The sequence below is a fragment of the Aegilops tauschii genome, chromosome 6 (genome assembly GCF_002575655.3).
Source record: "Aegilops tauschii subsp. strangulata cultivar AL8/78 chromosome 6, Aet v6.0, whole genome shotgun sequence".
NCBI lineage: Eukaryota > Viridiplantae > Streptophyta > Magnoliopsida > Poales > Poaceae > Aegilops > Aegilops tauschii.
In genome coordinates this window covers 446433335-446450946 of record NC_053040.3, presented here as the reverse complement: position 1 = coordinate 446450946, position 17612 = coordinate 446433335, and the positions used below count along the sequence as shown (strand labels likewise).

Sequence of the window (17612 nt, the reverse complement as noted above, 5' to 3'; positions counted from 1 at the left end):
AACGGTGTGAGGGCGGTGCCAAATTTTTTCCTGAGGGCGATGTACCATATTTTAATGCACCAGGCACCGGTCACATAGTGGAGGGCCTTAGAGGGCCGAAGATGACGACCTGCAGCGTCGGCTGGGAGTGCCGGGACAAGCAATCGTGTGTGGGGGGTTTAGGGCAGGAGGTTGATCAGTTTTTAGGAAGATAACCGACTCGGGAAAACCATACGAGGGAGGTGGGATGTTGGGCTACCGAGGTGGGAATGGCTGGACGAAAGAAGAGCTGGAAGGGGAACAATACTCTTTTTTTAAGGGAAGAGAGGAGAAATGGGTCTGGATAGTTTTTTTAGAGGAAGTTTTCTTTTCCTCTAACTAGCATTTTTTTAGCAATTTGTACCCTTTTTATAGGGAAGTTTTTCTTTTCTTCTTCGTTTTATATAAGTTTCTTTTCTTCTTTTTTGATATAAGTTTTTTTTAGTCTAATATAAGTTTATTTTCTTTTTTTTAGTCTAGGTTTCTTTTCTTCTTCTTCTTTTGAGTTGAAAGTTTCTTTTCTTCTAGCTAGTAGGATTTGACGCAGTAAGCCTCTTGTAATTCACAAATGGGCCTGGGTAGTAGTTTTCATATCAAAGGAATATGTCGGCTGGTCCTGTCCATCCTGCATTAGACGGCCCACCAGCAGTCCGCCCACCCACCCAGTCGTCGTCGCCGCCGCCGCCGTTTCCAGCTAAACTCTCAGATGGATGCCGTGGGCGGTGCCGGTGGAGCGGTCGTCGTCGACAAAGCGGGCGGGCAGGCGCCGCCCAAGACGCTGGTTGACTGGGCGCTGAAGATCCTCGACACGGCCGACCCCGACGAGAAGGCCCGGCTGGGCGACCTCGCCGCCACCGAGTGGCTCCGCGGCGCCATCCCGCTCCCCTACGACCCGGCGCAGCCCGCGCGCGCCCCGCCGGACCGCCCGGCGCGGAGCGACGCGGTGCGGCTGCTCCCGCCCTCCCAGGCGCCGAAGCTGGGGAAGGGCGGCAGCGCGCAGAGCCGGCTGGCGATGCTGCACTCGCTGGCGCACATCGAAAGCTGGGCCGTGGACCTCTCCTGGGACATCGTCGCCCGCTTCGGCGCGCAGCTCCGCATGCCCCGCGGCTTCTTCGACGACTTCGCCCGCGTCGCGCAGGACGAAGGGCGGCACTTCGCGGTGCTCTCCGCGCGGCTCCGGGAGCTGGGGTCGCACTACGGCGCGCTCCCCGCGCACGACGGCCTCTGGGACTCGGCCATGCGCACCTCGCACTGCCTCCTCGCCCGCCTGGCTGTCGAGCACTGCGTCCACGAGGTGAGCACTGAGCAGCCCTACCTCTTTATTTACCATTGGCATGAGGAACTGAGGACAGTAATTCGCTTAGCGATGCCCAAATTGACTCGATACATCGAGCTAGAGGCTTTCTACACGACTTTATCATTGTAGGCATGAGCAGGCAAAGCCTTGAAAGCTGAAACGTCATTCGTTTTGTGAAATTCCGATGCTAAATCAATCATCATTTCACTTTCTTCATTTGTGGTTGGTTGCATAAAAATTATACTCAGTTTGAAGATGTTCTACTTGAAACTTGGAAGCTTGCAGGAGAACTATAGTTTCTGGGTTGTGTTGTTTATTGCGAGGAACTGGCCCAGTGTAAGGATTATGAACCATCTGTATCTTCTTCTGTTCTCAATGCAAGAAAATGAGCTAACCCTGGTAACTCAAGGGACCAATTAATGGTTGGTAATGACTCTTCTTCTGATATAGTGGACCAATTAATGTTAGAATTACGATGGAACGAATTAACTGAACTAACTCGCAGTCTTTGCTGGGGTAGTATGACTGTATGAGCAGAACCTTCAAATTTTATTTCTAAAAAACCTTCTAATTTTTTAGAGTATCCAGAGAGAATAAATTATAATAGTATCATTCTCATGTATCCAAATGAAGATCTAAGAAGCCACCTTGGGGAGTAACCATGAAGAATAGCCTGTAATGAAATCTGTCAACTGACTCTTCTAATTGATATCCTTTACATTTTCCTTCTTTCTTATATTCACTTCTGATTGGTTCATAAAGTGCATACTGTGACATTTGCACTTTGACGTGGTATCTGAACTTAGGGCTATGGCCTCCTATGGTAGCTATCAGACCAACCTTATGTTCTTTGTTAATCAAGATTTTGGACTGTTTGGGCGTGCACAATTTACTCCAGAGAAACTAGCAATCCTTGCAAAGCAATTTCTTCAGTAAACTTAGAACCAAGCTGAAAAATGTGTCGCTATGTTGGACTTGAGTTGCTTTTTTAGTGAACTATCCACCAGATGTTCCTTTCTGTAATCGTGGTTAACTGTCTATCAATGCGTTCAGTTAAGCTGTCCTCGACTTTACATGTCTGTAATTTTGTGGAGTGATGGGGACAATTAGGATGTACGTATCTATTATGCATAATAGTATTGCCAACATCATTTGTTTTCTGCATGTGATAAATTCTGATCAACCATATGCACATATTTATGTCTGATAAATGCCCATATGGAACACAGGCCAGGGGATTAGATGTCCTTCCAACCACCATATCAAGATTCCGCGCTGGTGGGGATGAAGAAACAGCCAAACTGCTTGAAGACATCATTTATCCAGAAGAGATAACACACTGTGCAGCTGGCGTTAGATGGTTTAGATACTTGTGCCTCCGGTCCCTCCCCAGTGATCCAATTGCACCTCCAGTTCCGCAGCCTAAATCCCAATGCTCTGAGCTGCTGGAAGGTAGGACAGGTGACGATAATAAGACTTCTCAAGCGGTGCATGATGGATTGGCAGATAAGCCGACAGAAGATATTAATAGCCATGACGAGGCGGTTCAACAAGTGGGCGATGGACTGGCAAGGTGCAGCCTAGGCGACGCCGATGAAATGGCAATCATTGAGAGATTCCACAGCATCGTTAGAGAGCATTTCCGAGGACCCCTGAAGCCCCCCTTCAATGCGGAGGCTAGGAAGGCAGCTGGATTTGGGCCTGCCTGGTATGAACCCCTGGCGGTGAAGGAGGTTGAGACACAAGCAATCGAGCAAAGTGAGTAGTGTTTGTGCTGTTTTCCCTGTTATACTGGTAGGGCAGAAGACACAAAATGGGTGCCACACCTTTAGTTCAATCAGGTTTTGGTGTTCCTTTCTTGCTAGCAGAGACTGGTGAACTGGTGATCCTGTTTGTTTTGGCATTGGCAAACTGCATGATGTACGTGACTAACCGAAGTCAAACCAAGAGATGTACGTGAACTTTCACTGAATTTTTGATGTTTCAGTACTTGATTTAACGGCGGTGCAACTTTTTAGATATTTGTAGTGTTTGGTTCTTTTCATTTTCGACGATATTGTTGAGTTGATTCTTCTAGTAGCCATTTTAAGCGACCACGTTATTTTCTCCATACGAACAATCGGAGAGGAGATGTAACCACATTTTATTTTGTGCGAATTACCGCGCTTTCTCAAAAATCAATGTTCATTCGGATACAATCATACAAGGGACGCCTATAGGAGGAATTGACAGTCACACTCGGCGTCCAACATCATCGCTAATCGCACTCCGAGCTGAACCTCTTCTCTCATGCACAAAAGAGGTAGCTTCAAAATCTGCACTTGGAGATTCAGTGAATCCATTTTTTTAGACAAATTCAGTGAATCAGTTATTATATGGTAAAAAAGACAAATTGGGCTAAAAACGGTGGGCCTAGACATGATCAAATTGGGCTGCGCGAGCCCAGTCGCAGTGTGTTGTCCAGCAAATTTGGCCTTGGGCTCTTGGCACGCAGGAGGAAGGGGCAGGGAGGGGATAAGCGAGGTTCTTCCTGTTCTGTTGAAGCAGAGGAGAGGATGCTCATGTTGCGGGCCGCCACCGCCAGGGCGGCGTCGACGGTCGTCGCCGGCGCCAGGAGGAGACCCGGCCTCCTGCCTGTCGCTGTCGCCGGTCTCTCGTCCTCCTCATCAGGACCACCATCGGGCGGGAAGAGGAGGAAGGGCCAGCGGCGGGGCGAGGCCAAGCCCCAGCCCCAGCCCTTGCCTGGGCACTCCGAGATCCCCAGCAACAAGAAGGCCAACGCGAGGCCGGCCAAGGACAGGAGGAAGGTTCGCCCAGCGGAAGAGGCGCCGCAAGGGCCGTCGGGCCAGGGCCAGGAGATTGAGTTGAGGAAGCAGCCGCCGGAGAAGCCGAAGCGGGTGGTGCGGTGGCGCTGCGCGACGGGGTGCGGCGCGTGCTGCAAGCTGGACAAGGGCCCCGAGTTCCCCACCCCCGACGAGGTCTTCGCCGACTTCCCCGACCACCTCCAGGTAGACTCAGTACCAATAGAGCCAGCATTTCTGCTGTATATATCTATGAACTTACTACAAAAAGACTGGTTCTTGTTCGATAGATGCAAAATTTCGGTTAATTAACAAGGAGCATGCTGATCATGATCGCAGCTGTACAAGAGCATGATTGGTCCCGATGGATGGTGCAACAACTACGACAAGTCCAATCGAACCTGCAACATCTACGAAGGTACAGTAGTCTTCAGAATGAGTTCTCCTGGTTTTAGTCTTTGGCGCAGTGCACATGTGTAAACAAAACTGATGCTGTTATGGATGAATTTTTTTTGGGGGGTGTTGTAGACCGGCCATTCTTCTGCAGGGTCGAACCGAAGGTTTTCGAAGAGTTCTTTGGCGTGCCACGCAGCAAGTTCGACAGGGAAGCCTGCAGGTTTGCTGGCTCTTGCGCTGTTGTTCGTGTATATACATGTTCAGTTAGTTCTCCGCGATGCTGAATTGATTAATCTGCTGCCTGCCATTTGCAGTGCTTGCGTGGATAACATCAAGATGGTGTATGGCCAGGACTCTCCTGAGCTTGGAAACTTCAAGCGGGTCATAAGGGAGGAAAGTAGTAAGCATGAAGCAAGCATGAACGAGGTTAAATTGTTGGATACCACAAATACTACTGGTACCTGATTGATTACGGAGTGTAGGGTACTCACTCACCGAAGCAGTTGAAAACCGGAACACAAATACTGGTACCTAATTCTCACCTATGAATGAGTCTACATTTAAGTTTAGAATCCTGTTCTGCTCAGAGTTGGGTTTGTTCTTTGTTTTGCTCGGAGTGTTTTTTGGCACTGTGCTGTCGAATTCTGATGATAACAGCCTTGTGTCACTCTAAGTTTTGTTCTGAATGATATCATCTTTTGGCCCTTCCTTTTTGATCCTTTGTAAGAAATACTTGGATATATAGTCCACCAGAAAGCACATGAACTCACGCAAGCATGCAATCTGCTTCATCGTCCAATGACATTCAACCAATACATGAACTCTGCCATCCAGCAAAGCAAATTTGTGCGCACAAAAGATGCTCTGTTGTGTTCATAATCGTTGGTGAAATTAGTGTGGTAACTGTCGGTCAGGATATCATGGTAAATTTTTGGTCACAACCAAACCAAATTAGATCATCTGACACAGATCTGTCTGGAATTGATTGATAGTTCGACACTCATGGCCAAGCAATCTAATGATTAACAAGAGGTACACGGGAATTTACAATACAAAGATATCAGTTCCTTTTCTCAGATCTGTAGACATAAATTTGCAATGGCCCTGCCAGCCATACATAGTCCTCCCTCTTAACCTGTCATGTGCCGGCCATTAGCGATTCTTGGATCTCTTCGAGTGTTCTCCCTTTAGTTTCTGGCACTAGCCTTGCCACGAACAACACAGTAACCAGGCTCGCTGCTGAGAACAAGAAAAATGTGCCTACACGTAGAAATAAAAACAAACTGAAGCAAAAACATTTACTGGAGAACTATCGAGTGGTAAGTGGAACCAAAGCTCATGGGAGAAACGAAGCAACATATAATTTTGTAGAAAACGATATACAAACCTTGGCGATAACTCCTTTACAAACATATTTTTGCTGATGGGTTATCATTCGGCTGTCACATGAGTGGGTAATGGTGGATATTCTACTTTCTTTCCAACTGTCCTACTTATACAAGGGTTGAACATGCTTACCTGCAGAGTTCCAATCCATAAGGAAGCTGAACGAATACGATATCACGAATGAACCAACCCAACTAACCAGGGTTACCAAGCTTCCTGCTATTCCTTTCATGTTGATTGAGAATATCTTTGCCAATAAACAATGAGATGTCGTCAGTTACAAACGTGGGCTCCTTACAGATTACCCGGAACGGAGCATCATCCCTAATTAACTTCATGGTGATATATTCATACCTCGGACATGATAACCCAAGGAACAGGTCCCATTCCAATTGAGTATGCCACATAGTATGCCTATTCAGTAAGGAGTCAGAATTTACATATCTGGAGTTCAGACATGTTATGCCAGCAAAAATTGCCATCTTAGACGTCTAGGTGGTGATGAACTATGTACACAATTTTTCATTTTTACATTGGGATCACACAAAATTATTGATGTTTTAGTTACGTAATTTCTGTACCAGTATGCCGTAAAGAGCCAATGTAGGAACCAATTGTGTGTACAGTCCTTGTGCCTGTGATCATGAAAAAGATAGAAAGTCAATACTCTGTATAATGATAGACACCGAACATTCTGAAATGTAAATTCAGGTCACGTTTATTCAACTATTTATTTTTGTCGATTTGATCGGCTTGATCTGTTGATATTTCACCCTTCAATCATGTTTATTTAATAGAGCCTCATACATGGAAGTCGGTGCTTGTGCAGTCTGGTATTTTTGTCCCATTGCCAAATACTCCGTACTAGCTGGGAACTTTAATAACCGCGGTTACCTTATGTTTTGCATTCAGGCACTACTATTATCAGATAGTTAAGTTCCACATATCTGCATTGCCATTGACGCGGTTTGAGAAATACGAACTATGTGATGAACAAATCAACTTAGTGTTGAAGGAGACAAAAATTGATGAGCAAAAAGACCAGCCAGAACTTCTAAAAACCATGACAAGTTTCTTCCCGAGATTTCGTAATGGCTTATATTAGCAACTTAGCATCAATAAATGATTTCCAGTTCAAATTTTAAGTTGGACTGCCCCATGGAATAAACAAGTTTACGGTTACCTTGAAGTAGAATGATAGCCCAGTAAGAAAGCAGCCCACAAATGTGCCAGATGAAGACACCTAATTAATAGAAGAATATAAAAAAAATGAAGCTTTCTTTTTAGGTAAGTGCATCAGCTCAGTTTTGAAGTATCCATACCAGTAGAAGGGTTCTTCTTCCACTCCTATCCATGAGAAGGGCCCCAAGTAACGTGATTGGAATCTGAAACAATTATAGTTATAGAAATTGATACAGCCAGCAAGCCAGTTACAGTTATTGACGAGAATAGCCAATCCTGAACCTGAATAATGCCGATCAATGTGGTCCCAAGTTTACCAGAAAACCCTGAAGTTTAGGGGAAGAACAATTACAGAATGTTTCCCTCGTCAGTAAAATGGCACAATTAATTTGGTAGCATTTGGATACCTGCAGATGAAAAGATATAGCTTGTATAGAAGCCTAATGCGTTTATTCCCCCCAGTTGCTGAAAGACCTTCAGGCCGACGCCCACCTGTGCATCAAAGCTAGAACTTCTTTCATGATGATGAAAAATAAGATCTTTCGGAAACGAAGTAGGTTGATGAAATTGCTTAGTTCTTACAATGACTGCATACATATTTTAACTGTGAAACAAATCCTGAATCCTGGCCTTAGGTAAACCCAGAACTGATTCAACATACTCCTGCATAAGAATAAGAGATCGTTTTTTGGAATATCCTCTTCCCCAAATTATATGTTGATAAGCGGAGCAATTTAGGGAAGAAGCAAACTATAATCTCAGTAGCCTCTCCAGATATGTCAGCCTTTTCACCCCTAAGCTTTTGTAGTGAAGCACGGAATTCTTTCTCTCTCCCGATGTTGGCCTGTCATATTGTTGAAGAATGAACTTCATAACGAAAACCTACTATGAGAATCTATAACTTCAGCAAATGTTTTACTTTTTTGAGGGATAACTTCAGTAAAGGTTAACTATTCATTAGGTTCTGTTTCACATTCGATTATTCGCTTGCATATACTCCCTCCATCCCGAATTACTTGTTGCAGAAATGAATGTAATAGAAATGGATGTATCTAAAACTAAAAATACGTTTAGGTACATTTATTTCTGCGACAAGTAATTCGGGACGGTGGGAGTATTTGCCATTATGCGACCATGTGACACACCCAAGTTAGTAGATACAACCAACCATACCAGCCACCTTGGAGACTCGGGAATGAAGGGAAGACCCACGAGGAGGAACACACAAGGCACTAATCCTGCACAAACATGCAAATGTTGTGCTGATTTTTCTTGGACAATGGTCATGCCATTCCATATGCAGGTAAGATAGTAATGGATATTATTTATTACCCACGATAACCAAAGAGCGCCACGAAATCGTTGCTCCAATGATGTAGGCAGCTGAACACCCTGAACAAATAAACAGCTGCACTCGCAGATGTAACTGTCAGTTTCAAACCTTTTCTAACATTTCGTGCACATTGTCCAGCTCTCTCCAACCTGGTTTGAGGCTGCAAGGCCTCCTCGGAGACCCTTTGGTGCTATTTCAGATATGAAGACAGGTACCTGTGCATGTGGGTAATGTTTAGTGCAGTAGAATGCTACTATGTCGATCAAGCGGTGAATGAACAGTACATTTTTTGATCAAAACAGCATGAAAAGTCAGGTGCATATTGAGAGTTAAGAGGGAGATGCTCACCACATAAGAAAGGACCCCTGTACAGTAGCCCAGCAAGACTCGTCCCAAGCAGAGCATCGTTGCGCCCTTCATGTCATGAAGGCAGTTTTTCAAGCTCTTGAAACAACAAACGACATCTGTAAACGAAATTAGCTCATGGAGCAAGGAATGTATATACCTTGGCTAGGTATATAGCAAGCCAACCAAAAATGCCTACAATTGCTGCCAGCCGCATGGTCTGTGGCAAAGGCAAATGGCACAGATATTGTGAGGACTATGCCAGCCATCTCAGTCATCAATTCAAGTAGTATGATTTGGGTAAAGTAATTCACCATTTTGCGTCCAAGAGTGTCTGCAAGGCGGCCACTGGTCAGAGCGCCGACCATTGCACCAACCGTCAAGACAGATGCAAAGATGCCATACTACAAGGGTAATCATCAATCATAATTAGTCTATTTATTAAAGCAATGAAGATCATGACCATCAGGATCTAACAGAGCATTGACAGCGAATGCAATACCAACTCACCAAATATCTTTACTAGCTCTTCTGTGAATACCTGTGTTTTGGAAAGGGGTTATTTCTGTGATTAGATTCGTCAAATTTTGTTATAGATGGGTTATTGGTGTGATGGGGCCAAAGTGAGATTTTGGGAAGATACTTGGTTCGGTTCATCCTGCCTGGCAATCCAATTTTGGGATTTGTATCTTATCTTCAATGAAAAACAAAAACACAACTTTCCAGGTTGCCTGGGATGGATCTCAACTTAAACTCACCTTTGGGAGATCTTTCTCACCAGCCATAATGGAGAAGTGGTATGAACTGGCAGGGGTAGCCAATAGTGTTAATTTTAGCTCTGATGTTGACTCTCTGCTTTGGCAGCTGGAGAATAAAGGTCAGTACTCTACTACTCTAGTGTCAAAAACGCTCTTATATTATGGGACGGAGGGAGTAGTCATCATACTGTATTATTAATTTTAGAGGGGTTCAACCTGTTTTCATTCCTGCTGTTTGGAAGCTTGAAGAAAGCCAAGAACGTCTAGTTTCGGCTAAAAGAGAGCCCCACCTGGTGTTGCTTTCTGAACTCGTTGGTTGTTAGCAGTTTTTAGTTGCGATGTTTGTTTTCACTTTGCTGCCCTGCGTGCAATCCCTGCTTTTTTGCCTTGATACTTTGCCTGGTTGTAACTTGGGAGTTGATTAATGGAACCGGGGAGGTGCTCCCTGATCATCTAAAAAGATCTAACAGGGCCTTTTGTTACAAACAATATCTTTATTTAGTTCCAATACAAAGTGAAATAGCAGAGCTCCTGCCCTCGCCTGGTTTCGTTTAAACCTACCCCTAAGTACCAGCAGACCGTCTAAGCCCACTTATCGGTCTGACAGTCAAGAACTTTTCTCTGGGAAAATGAACTGTCGAGCTAACAAAAAAATTTAAATGAACTTTGTGGCACCGTTAATCGTGCCATTTACATCCCTACCCCCCAAGCTCCAATTTTCTTGCCGTGTCCTGAGTGTTTGTAGTTTGGTTTTCACCGAGTTTTCTTCAATTAACTAGGGCACTAGACGACTCTCTTATATGAAATGAGAGAGGTCCTGCCCTTGCCTCAGCAAAGCATTTTGAAAAAAAAAAAAACATAGTGAAGTGTTTGACTGATGGCATTCCTCGTTGTTCCTCGTTTGATCAAATGAAATTGCACCTGTATTGCTGCTACTGCTCTTACCATACAAATCACATATAGCAATCTACAGCAACGAAAAAAGACGGGTGATGACTTCGTGCCAACCAACCTGTGAATTGGACAGTCCAATGTCGCCGACGATTCCAGCCTGAGCCGGCGCAGAATACCCAACCTGCATATCATACACTCGATCATAGCCACATCGGAAGCGAAGCAAAGTTGTGACATGGAGCGAGGCGAGCAGCTGCAGTGTAGGTGCAGGCTTACACAGGTGCCGAACTCGAAGGAACCGCACACGGCCACGGCGGTGCTGAGCAGGACCATCTGCAGCGACCCCTCCTCCGCGCCCTCCCCGGCCCGAGCGGCCGCCGCCACAGCCGTGGCTCTCCGCGTCAGGCCGGATGCGGCGCCGGCGGTCGCCGCTGCCGGCAACCGGCGCGCACGGCAGCCGCCATGCCATGCGGCGGCGTACTGCCCGCGCCGCGCCCGCCGGCTGCGTTCGAGGCCTGCCGCGGAGCGGCGGGCGAGGAGCGGCGGGGCGGTCGACGGAGGGAGCGCGGCAGCCATCCGTCGTGGCCTTCAGCTCCAAATGCTGGGGATCACATGTTTCTGGTTGTGCAATCTCTGCTACGTATCATCGTACTTTTACGCGGCAACACGTTTTCGGTTCGGACGCTGAATCAAATTCTCTGAAATAAAGTATGACATGTACTGTATCTCTTTTCATCCCATCTACAGAGACAGTGTGTACAGAGTCTAAAGTTGAAACTGCAACAGGAAAATACTTATCCGAGCATGCACTCGTGCCGTTTTGAGCAACCCAAAAATTTCGAAAATTGGAAGGGAAAAACACATATATGCAGTGCAGGGCAAGCAACATGCAAATAAGCAGTATATGAGTGAAAACTCATATGGAATGCGAGAACTAATCCAGCATTCGAGTCAGCTGACTCCCCTGCACTACTAGGAAAATGCTTATACATAGAAGTTTACCAGTACGCCTGTTTATGACCCCACGCTATTGGTATTTACCAGTAGCGCTGGGTAGAAAACACGCTACTACTACTCCCTCCGTCCTGAAAAACATGTCGCGGGCGCAGTTCATTAGTGATTTTACAAAAAAGCCCTCCTAGTTTCAAAACGATCTGAAACAACTCCCTCCGCCCCCGTCTTCTTCCTCCGTCGTAGCCAGGGGCCGGCGCCGCCCAGCTGCGCGGTTCGCCGCACAGCAGGAAGTGCTCCGCCGCCGTCGCCACGTACCTGCTCCACCTCCGCCGTAGCCGCCGTCGCCAAGTACCTGCTGCGCCGCCGCCGCCCAGACCTGCGCCGCCGCGATCCCCTCCCGCCGCGATTACCTGCGGGCGTCGTCGGAACCTCCCGGTACGTCCTCCTCGAGCTCACGTGCGTCCTCTTCGAGCTCCCGCGCATCCTCTTCGAGCTCACACGCATCCTCCTTGAGCCCCGCGCGTGCGCCGCCGCATTTCCTCCCGGCCGCAATTCCTCACGGGCATTGCCGGAACCTGCCTAACGATCAGGTGGACCAGGAGCTCGCACGCTTCCTCCCCTGCGCGAGCCCCTGCTGCTCCTTCTCCCCTGCCCGCGCGTGCTCATCAATCTCCTGCGCGAGCCCCTGCTGCTCCTTCTCCCCTGCTCGCGCGCCCGTGCGTCTGCTTCTACCCTGCCGCCGGTGGAGCTCCTCTGCCCATACTGTTGTTTGTTTGCTGCTGCTCGTCTGCCCATACTGCTGCTCATTTGCTGCTGCTCGTTTGCCCATACTGCTGCTGCCCCTCTGCACTGCTGCTTGTGCTGCCACCAGAGCTCCTATCATCAAGAGGAAGAAGGTACAGTATTGTACAGAGTTGCTTCTCTGCTCCTTGTGCTCTGAACAATGTTAACTGAAAAAAAATCAGTAGATGCAGAGCAATTATGATCTGAACAAACACTGTCTCTAGAACTGTTACCACATCAGATTTTAATGTTGATAATCTGCTGATAATTCAGTCAGTCAGTGGAGTAGATGCATGATCTGTTGATAATTCAGTCACTCCAGTTAGGATTCAATGAAAATTTACTCCAATCAGGATTAATTTGGGTCATTTGGATTTATTTGAATGAATTTTGGTTATTTACATGGTCTATTTGCTTTCAGTGCTGTTCCTTTTACTTCTTGGGTTTCCCTAGCCATCAATCTTTCTGCTCTCTATAATATGGTGAACACCTCCCCTTTTCCTAGCATTTAAAAAGAAAATGATCACCTAGTCTAGTCTGTGATGTGACAAATGGAGGGGCATCAACCTGCACCTGTCCGATGATGCATTTTTTGGGGTTCACATATCATACAAGTTCAGAGATAAAAACAAGATCTCCTAACAATCTACTCTAGGATAAAAATATAACATATCAAATGGAGTAACTCTGTTTAGAGCTGGCTTTCTTCCTAACAAAGTTACTGCTCCTAAATATGGACACGCATTTTTTTGGATTTGCACAAGATCTCACAATGAAGGACAATATGTGAAAAAACAGTATTATTCCTTGGTCACAAACTTGTGGTAAAAGATTATAATATGGCAACAGATGCTTTCAGCAATCAGAGACTGCTGTCGAATACTCCATCAAATTTAGATTTGAGATTTTGATGTGATGTAACTAATCTTTGTGCCATAATCTTTGCCATTTTAGAAATGCACTAATCTTTGCCATGGAGTACTATAGATATAGATTCAGTAACTGACAGTGTTACTAGATACTGCCATGGAGTATTTCTAAAATGCATAAAGGTTATGTACAGTGAAGTGAAACTACAATTTCATCATGGATTGGTGATGGTACTGAAATTTGTTGGTAAATCCTTCTGATTTGGCAGGATCCTCTACTCACCAAGGCTTTTACTTCTCTTCAGGAAGCCAGCTGATTTCCAGATAATCATTTAACAGGGGAGGAGGACACAGGATAGTGGCTGCCCAGTGCTCTGTCATCAACATATCTGGTGCCAGATCAGCTAATTTCCATGGCAATCTGTGATGGGAAAACCATTTTAGTAAGTTCAAGAGAATAAATAAGTTGCAGATTTCATGCACAAAGTGCTAGACAGTAGACATATGGAGTGAGTTTTTTTTGCTCGTAAATCTGCTCTTGCTTAAGCAAGTTTTTGACTGAAACGCCTTCAGTAGACACCACAGATCATGGCCTCACCTTTGAAGTAACTCCTTGTACAAAATGCCTATCAGAATAAACAGGTTGACTTGCTTATCGACTGAACAAAATCCTCAAAACATTAAGGATGCACTAGTACACATCACATAATTACTCTGCGCGTAATATAGTGTTCTGCCAGAGATCGAATGCTTGCAAAACTGTTCAGTTAACTGTGCAAAATACTCCCAACTCTAAACTAGCAGAACTAGTGCAAATATTCAATAAATTCAGTAAACATGGAGTGGAAAGGGAGGTTGACCCAGGCTGTAGGACTTGGGGATGATTTGCAGAAGTGCAGAAAACTTGTAGCCACCGCCGCTGCTGCCAAGTTAGCAGGCGCTACCCACTGGACAGCCCAGCCGCGGTGTCGCAGGCGCGGGTTTTCCACCTGAGAAACAACGAAGAAGACCCCGCCGCGACCGTATTGCTCGTGGAGCTGTCGCCGTCGTCTTCCACGCTCCCAAATCCACGACCTTTAGCTTGCCGTTGTCGTCGGGCTCGTCGGCGTTTAGCCTGCTGCATCTCCTGTCGTCGTCGGGCTCGCCGGCCTCTAGGTTGTTGGTGGTGGTCCGGATCCAGCGCCTCCGGGCTCTCCGACGGTGGTTCCGACGCAGCCGGAGCAGAGCGCGGCGGTAGCTGGGAAATCAAAGATTTTTTTGAGGAAGGGGGGAGCTTGAGGAGGCAGGTGAGCGACAGCTGCGGCGGCGGAGCAGGAGGCAGATGCGGCGGGAGAGCGGGGGAGCAGGGCAGCTGCAGCGGCGGGGAGAAGGGCAGCAGCGGTGGCAGGGAGCAACGAAGCTCCGGCGGCGGAGAGCAGCGCAGCTGCTGGTTCTGTCAGAGGAGGAGGACAAGGAGTGCGGGTTTGGTCGGGAGAAACTAGAGGTCTTTTCTGCAAAAATGCCCTCACGACATGTTTTTTTGGACGGAGGGAGTACTAAATAACAACAACGTTTATTAGCTTGGGCCGCGCTGCTGTTACATGGGCCGCAGGGCAAAAACGGTAGCCCACTTACCTATAGCGTTTGTTCCGAATGGGCGCTACAGCTGGTGGGCTTAGCAGTAGCGTCGGCCTCTACCCAGCGCTACTACTAGAGGAAAAGAAAACCGGCCTGAGCACCCCCCGCACCCCCTCACTCTCACAATCGATCCCCTCCGCCCGACGACGCCACTGCGGTTAGGGTTCCTCCCCGGCCGCCTCACCCCCGTCGACGGCGCCGTGCGCCGCCACCACGCGCGGTCGCCTCTCGCCTCCTCCGACGCTCCAGCCCCGTAAGTCCCCCTTGATCTCCTCCTCCCTGCGCGCGCCACCACTAGCTAGGCTCCAATCGATTCACCGCGGCGGCTCGCCATGTTTTGGGATTTCGCGCGGGGGAAAGGGATTTAGGGATTGCACGGTGGCTCCGCGCTTCGATGCGACGTGTTCCAGGCTTGTTTCCTCGCGTGATTGGGGAGAGAGTAGAGAGAGGGGTTAGGTGAGAGAAGTAGAGGCTTTTTGTTGCTCACCGAAACTTGGGTTTCAATTCTTGATTAGCAGTTTAGCACATATAATTGAAACTTGGTTTTCAATTCTTGGCTGCTGTCCCTGGAGCAGTGGCGGCGGCGGTGCCTAGTGTTCTAGGGTTTAGAGAGGGGTTCTTTCCTGACACTAAGGTTATGTCGTGAATGCTCCTCCTTTCATCTGAATGATGTTGATTGTGCCAGTTCTTCTTAAAGGTCTAAATGTCTGTATCCTCGTGAGCTACCCTATGGTGAATTTGATCCACTAGCTTCTTTGTTGATGCATATAAAGATATGACCAAGAAGCCCTCACTGTTATGTGGTTTCATGGAAAAAATCAATGCTTGATTCGATACTCTTTCAGGTTGAAGAGAGTATCTGTATGTGGTGATGCTCAAATTGCCAAGTTGTTATGGTGTGCATTTGAATATATGCTAACACCCGTTTCGGAAAAAAATGCTAACTGATCTGTCTCATGTCTCTGTTTTCTTGAATGAGAAAACTGACTTTGCTGTGTTAATTAGGACAGGTTGATGCTATCTTTTGTCTGTGTGTGCGATTGTTCTTCCCTTGTATTACCTCTTAGTCTGGTGCTTATATTTTGTAGTAGAAAATGTTGGCTACATTTTCACCCACTTGTGAATTCTGTTTCTGCAACTGAATCTTTGTATATAAACTTTGCTTCCTTGTTCTCCATAGGGGGCTTTGTCAATTTTGCAATGCCTCTTTAGGCAAAGGAGCAGGGTGTAAATTGACAAAGCCCCCTATGGACCCAAATCGCCATCCATCTGATGCTGTTAGTGAGCCCATTTTTAGTAAATTTCAGGAAAATAAAACAAGGGGGTGTTTGCCTTTTATAGTTTTAATTATTGTGAACCTCATGTGTATTCTCTATGATGTGAACCTGATGTGTATATTATTCAAAACCTGATGTGTATTGAAAACTTTATGTTTACTTTTTGGACCGTTAATCCTTTAATCATATTGCTTTAGGGAAATGGCGCCACCACCACCACCATGTCGACGGTGCAAGTCAAGGTGTGCCAGCAGCCTTGCAACTGGCACGCTGTTCGGCATCTACTTCGAGTCTAGTTTTCTTCATGCGGCGGTAATAAATTATATGAAACTAGTAACCGCTATTTTGTTTTTAGTGTTATTGGCATTAATGCATCGTGTATATATCATTTTGGTTTTTGTACACAGATCGTCCCATGCATTGTGAGGTCAGAATTCAACAAGCTGACCGGAGACTCTGTGACCTTTGAGGCTCCTGGAGGCCCCTACACTATGGAGGTCGAGATAGGACGAAATATGACGCAGGTGGGAGGAGATGGATGGGTCCGCTTCATCGCCCACATGCGTATCACCGGTGGTGAGTTGATCAGCTTCTCCTTCAGAGCAGAAAGACCCAAGCTGGCCGTGATTTATGTCAACAAAGAAGAAGATGATGAAGATGATGAGGAGGATGACGACCCACTTGGTGAAGCCATCGTAGCTCAAAGAATGAGGTTGAGCGAGGAGGAGGTGTGCAACCTATGGGACATCATTCCGCCACGTGCTGACTTCGTCGGGGTGCCATTCGTGACTCGCCCGACAAGTACCATGGTTGATCGGCATATCATGGTATGTTGCATTTACTGTAGTAATTTGATGATATGCTTTATTGTTATACTTAGTGTAGAGTCCGATGATATATATGCTTAGTGAATCCGATGATCTATATGCTTAGTGAATCCGATGATATATATGCTTTGTGTAGAATCCAAAGAACTGTTAATAGTGTAGAATCCATATATACTTATTAGTAGAATTCATGCTTAGCAGAAATGTAGTACTGTCTTTTGATAGTGTAGAACGTGTGAGGCTACTTATTAATTGATATGTTTTTCTTATTCAGAAATTGCCAAAGAGCCTATCTGAGAGTTGTGGTATCAAGCCTGATGAAGAAGGCTCTGCTGGAATACGCCTTACCGTGAGGGGCTCCGTCACCACTTGTGCGTACGGCGTGGACACGCACGGTCGCACACACTTCAACTCGGTTGGATGAAAGAGCTTCCTCGTCGGCAAGAATCTTCATGTTGGACAGACAATCCTAATTACTATCAGGAACACCCACCGCCCAGGCTTGAGAATGATGGTCGTTATCGATATCATCTAGAACTACATATGCATGCGTGTGGCTGCTGAACCATATATATGTTGGAAATATGCCCTAGAGGCAATAATAAATGGTTATTATTATATTTCTTTGTTCATGATAATAGTCTATTATTCATGCTATAATTGTATTGTCCGGAAATCGTAATACATGTGTGAATACATAGAGCACAACGTGTCCCTAGTAAGCCTCTAGTTGACTAGCTCGTTGATCAACAGATAGTCATGGTTTCCTGACTATGGACATTGGATGTCATTGATAACGGGATCACATCATTAGGAGAATGATGTGATGGACAAGACCCAATCCTAAGCATAGCATAAAAGATCGTGTAGTTTCG

At 46.4% G+C, this 17612-nt stretch overlaps 4 protein-coding genes and 1 pseudogene across 5 annotated transcripts; 3 read left to right on the top strand and 2 right to left on the bottom strand.

Moving 5' to 3' along the window:
- The first annotated feature begins 632 nt into the window (after positions 1 to 632).
- LOC109783321 (uncharacterized) lies at positions 633 to 3314 on the top strand. The gene is made up of 2 exons (XM_020341932.4): positions 633 to 1312; positions 2545 to 3314. Exons 1-2 carry the CDS (start codon positions 725 to 727, stop codon positions 3079 to 3081), a joined length of 1125 nt encoding a protein of 374 aa, XP_020197521.1. The 5' UTR covers positions 633 to 724; the 3' UTR covers positions 3082 to 3314.
- Positions 3315 to 3811: 497 nt separating this feature from the next.
- On the top strand, positions 3812 to 5226 carry LOC109783322 (uncharacterized). The gene is made up of 4 exons (XM_020341933.4): positions 3812 to 4323; positions 4456 to 4534; positions 4645 to 4732; positions 4827 to 5226. The coding sequence occupies exons 1-4, from the start codon at positions 3871 to 3873 to the stop codon at positions 4975 to 4977; spliced, it is 771 nt and encodes a 256-aa protein (XP_020197522.1). The 5' UTR covers positions 3812 to 3870; the 3' UTR covers positions 4978 to 5226.
- Positions 5227 to 5416: 190 nt separating this feature from the next.
- Positions 5417 to 11030, bottom strand: LOC109783320 (sugar transporter ERD6-like 16; annotated as a pseudogene).
- Positions 11031 to 11687: 657 nt separating this feature from the next.
- LOC123494375 (uncharacterized) lies at positions 11688 to 14107 on the bottom strand. 2 transcript variants are annotated; one of them, XR_012188114.1, is made up of 3 exons: positions 13877 to 14107; positions 13300 to 13437; positions 12046 to 12314 (listed from the first exon to the last, which is right to left on the bottom strand). XR_012188114.1 is itself a non-coding variant. In XM_045230077.2 (2 exons), exons 1-2 carry the CDS (start codon positions 13346 to 13348, stop codon positions 11951 to 11953), a joined length of 399 nt encoding a protein of 132 aa, XP_045086012.1. In that variant the 5' UTR covers positions 13349 to 13625; the 3' UTR covers positions 11688 to 11950. The 2 variants fall into 2 exon arrangements, 1 of the variants encoding a protein (XP_045086012.1); XM_045230077.2 differs by lacking the exon at positions 13877 to 14107 and having other exon boundaries at positions 11688 to 12300; positions 13300 to 13625.
- Positions 13344 to 17231, top strand: LOC109759934 (uncharacterized). The gene is made up of 4 exons (XM_073502411.1): positions 13344 to 13459; positions 16108 to 16222; positions 16318 to 16737; positions 17012 to 17231. Exons 2-4 carry the CDS (start codon positions 16112 to 16114, stop codon positions 17159 to 17161), a joined length of 681 nt encoding a protein of 226 aa, XP_073358512.1. The 5' UTR covers positions 13344 to 13459; positions 16108 to 16111; the 3' UTR covers positions 17162 to 17231.
- Positions 17232 to 17612: the final 381 nt, after the last annotated feature.

Excerpts from the sequence above, each read along its gene's own strand:
- LOC123494375 (XM_045230077.2), bottom strand. The coding sequence starts at position 13,348 with ATGATTATCTGGAAATCAGCTGGCTTCCTGAAGAGAAGTAAAAGCCTT. Across the intron at positions 12,301-13,299 it reads GAAGAGAAGTAAAAGCCTTG|AGCACAAGGAGCAGAGAAGC; the intron begins GTGAGTAGAGGA and ends AACATTGTTCAG.
- LOC109783322 (XM_020341933.4), top strand. The coding sequence starts at position 3,871 with ATGCTCATGTTGCGGGCCGCCACCGCCAGGGCGGCGTCGACGGTCGTC. Across the intron at positions 4,535-4,644 it reads AACCTGCAACATCTACGAAG|ACCGGCCATTCTTCTGCAGG; the intron begins GTACAGTAGTCT and ends GGGGTGTTGTAG. Across the intron at positions 4,733-4,826 it reads TTCGACAGGGAAGCCTGCAG|TGCTTGCGTGGATAACATCA; the intron begins GTTTGCTGGCTC and ends TGCCATTTGCAG.
- LOC109783321 (XM_020341932.4), top strand. The coding sequence starts at position 725 with ATGGATGCCGTGGGCGGTGCCGGTGGAGCGGTCGTCGTCGACAAAGCG. Across the intron at positions 1,313-2,544 it reads TCGAGCACTGCGTCCACGAG|GCCAGGGGATTAGATGTCCT; the intron begins GTGAGCACTGAG and ends TATGGAACACAG.
- LOC109759934 (XM_073502411.1), top strand. The coding sequence starts at position 16,112 with ATGGCGCCACCACCACCACCATGTCGACGGTGCAAGTCAAGGTGTGCC. Across the intron at positions 16,223-16,317 it reads CTAGTTTTCTTCATGCGGCG|ATCGTCCCATGCATTGTGAG; the intron begins GTAATAAATTAT and ends TTTTGTACACAG. Across the intron at positions 16,738-17,011 it reads TGGTTGATCGGCATATCATG|AAATTGCCAAAGAGCCTATC; the intron begins GTATGTTGCATT and ends TTTCTTATTCAG.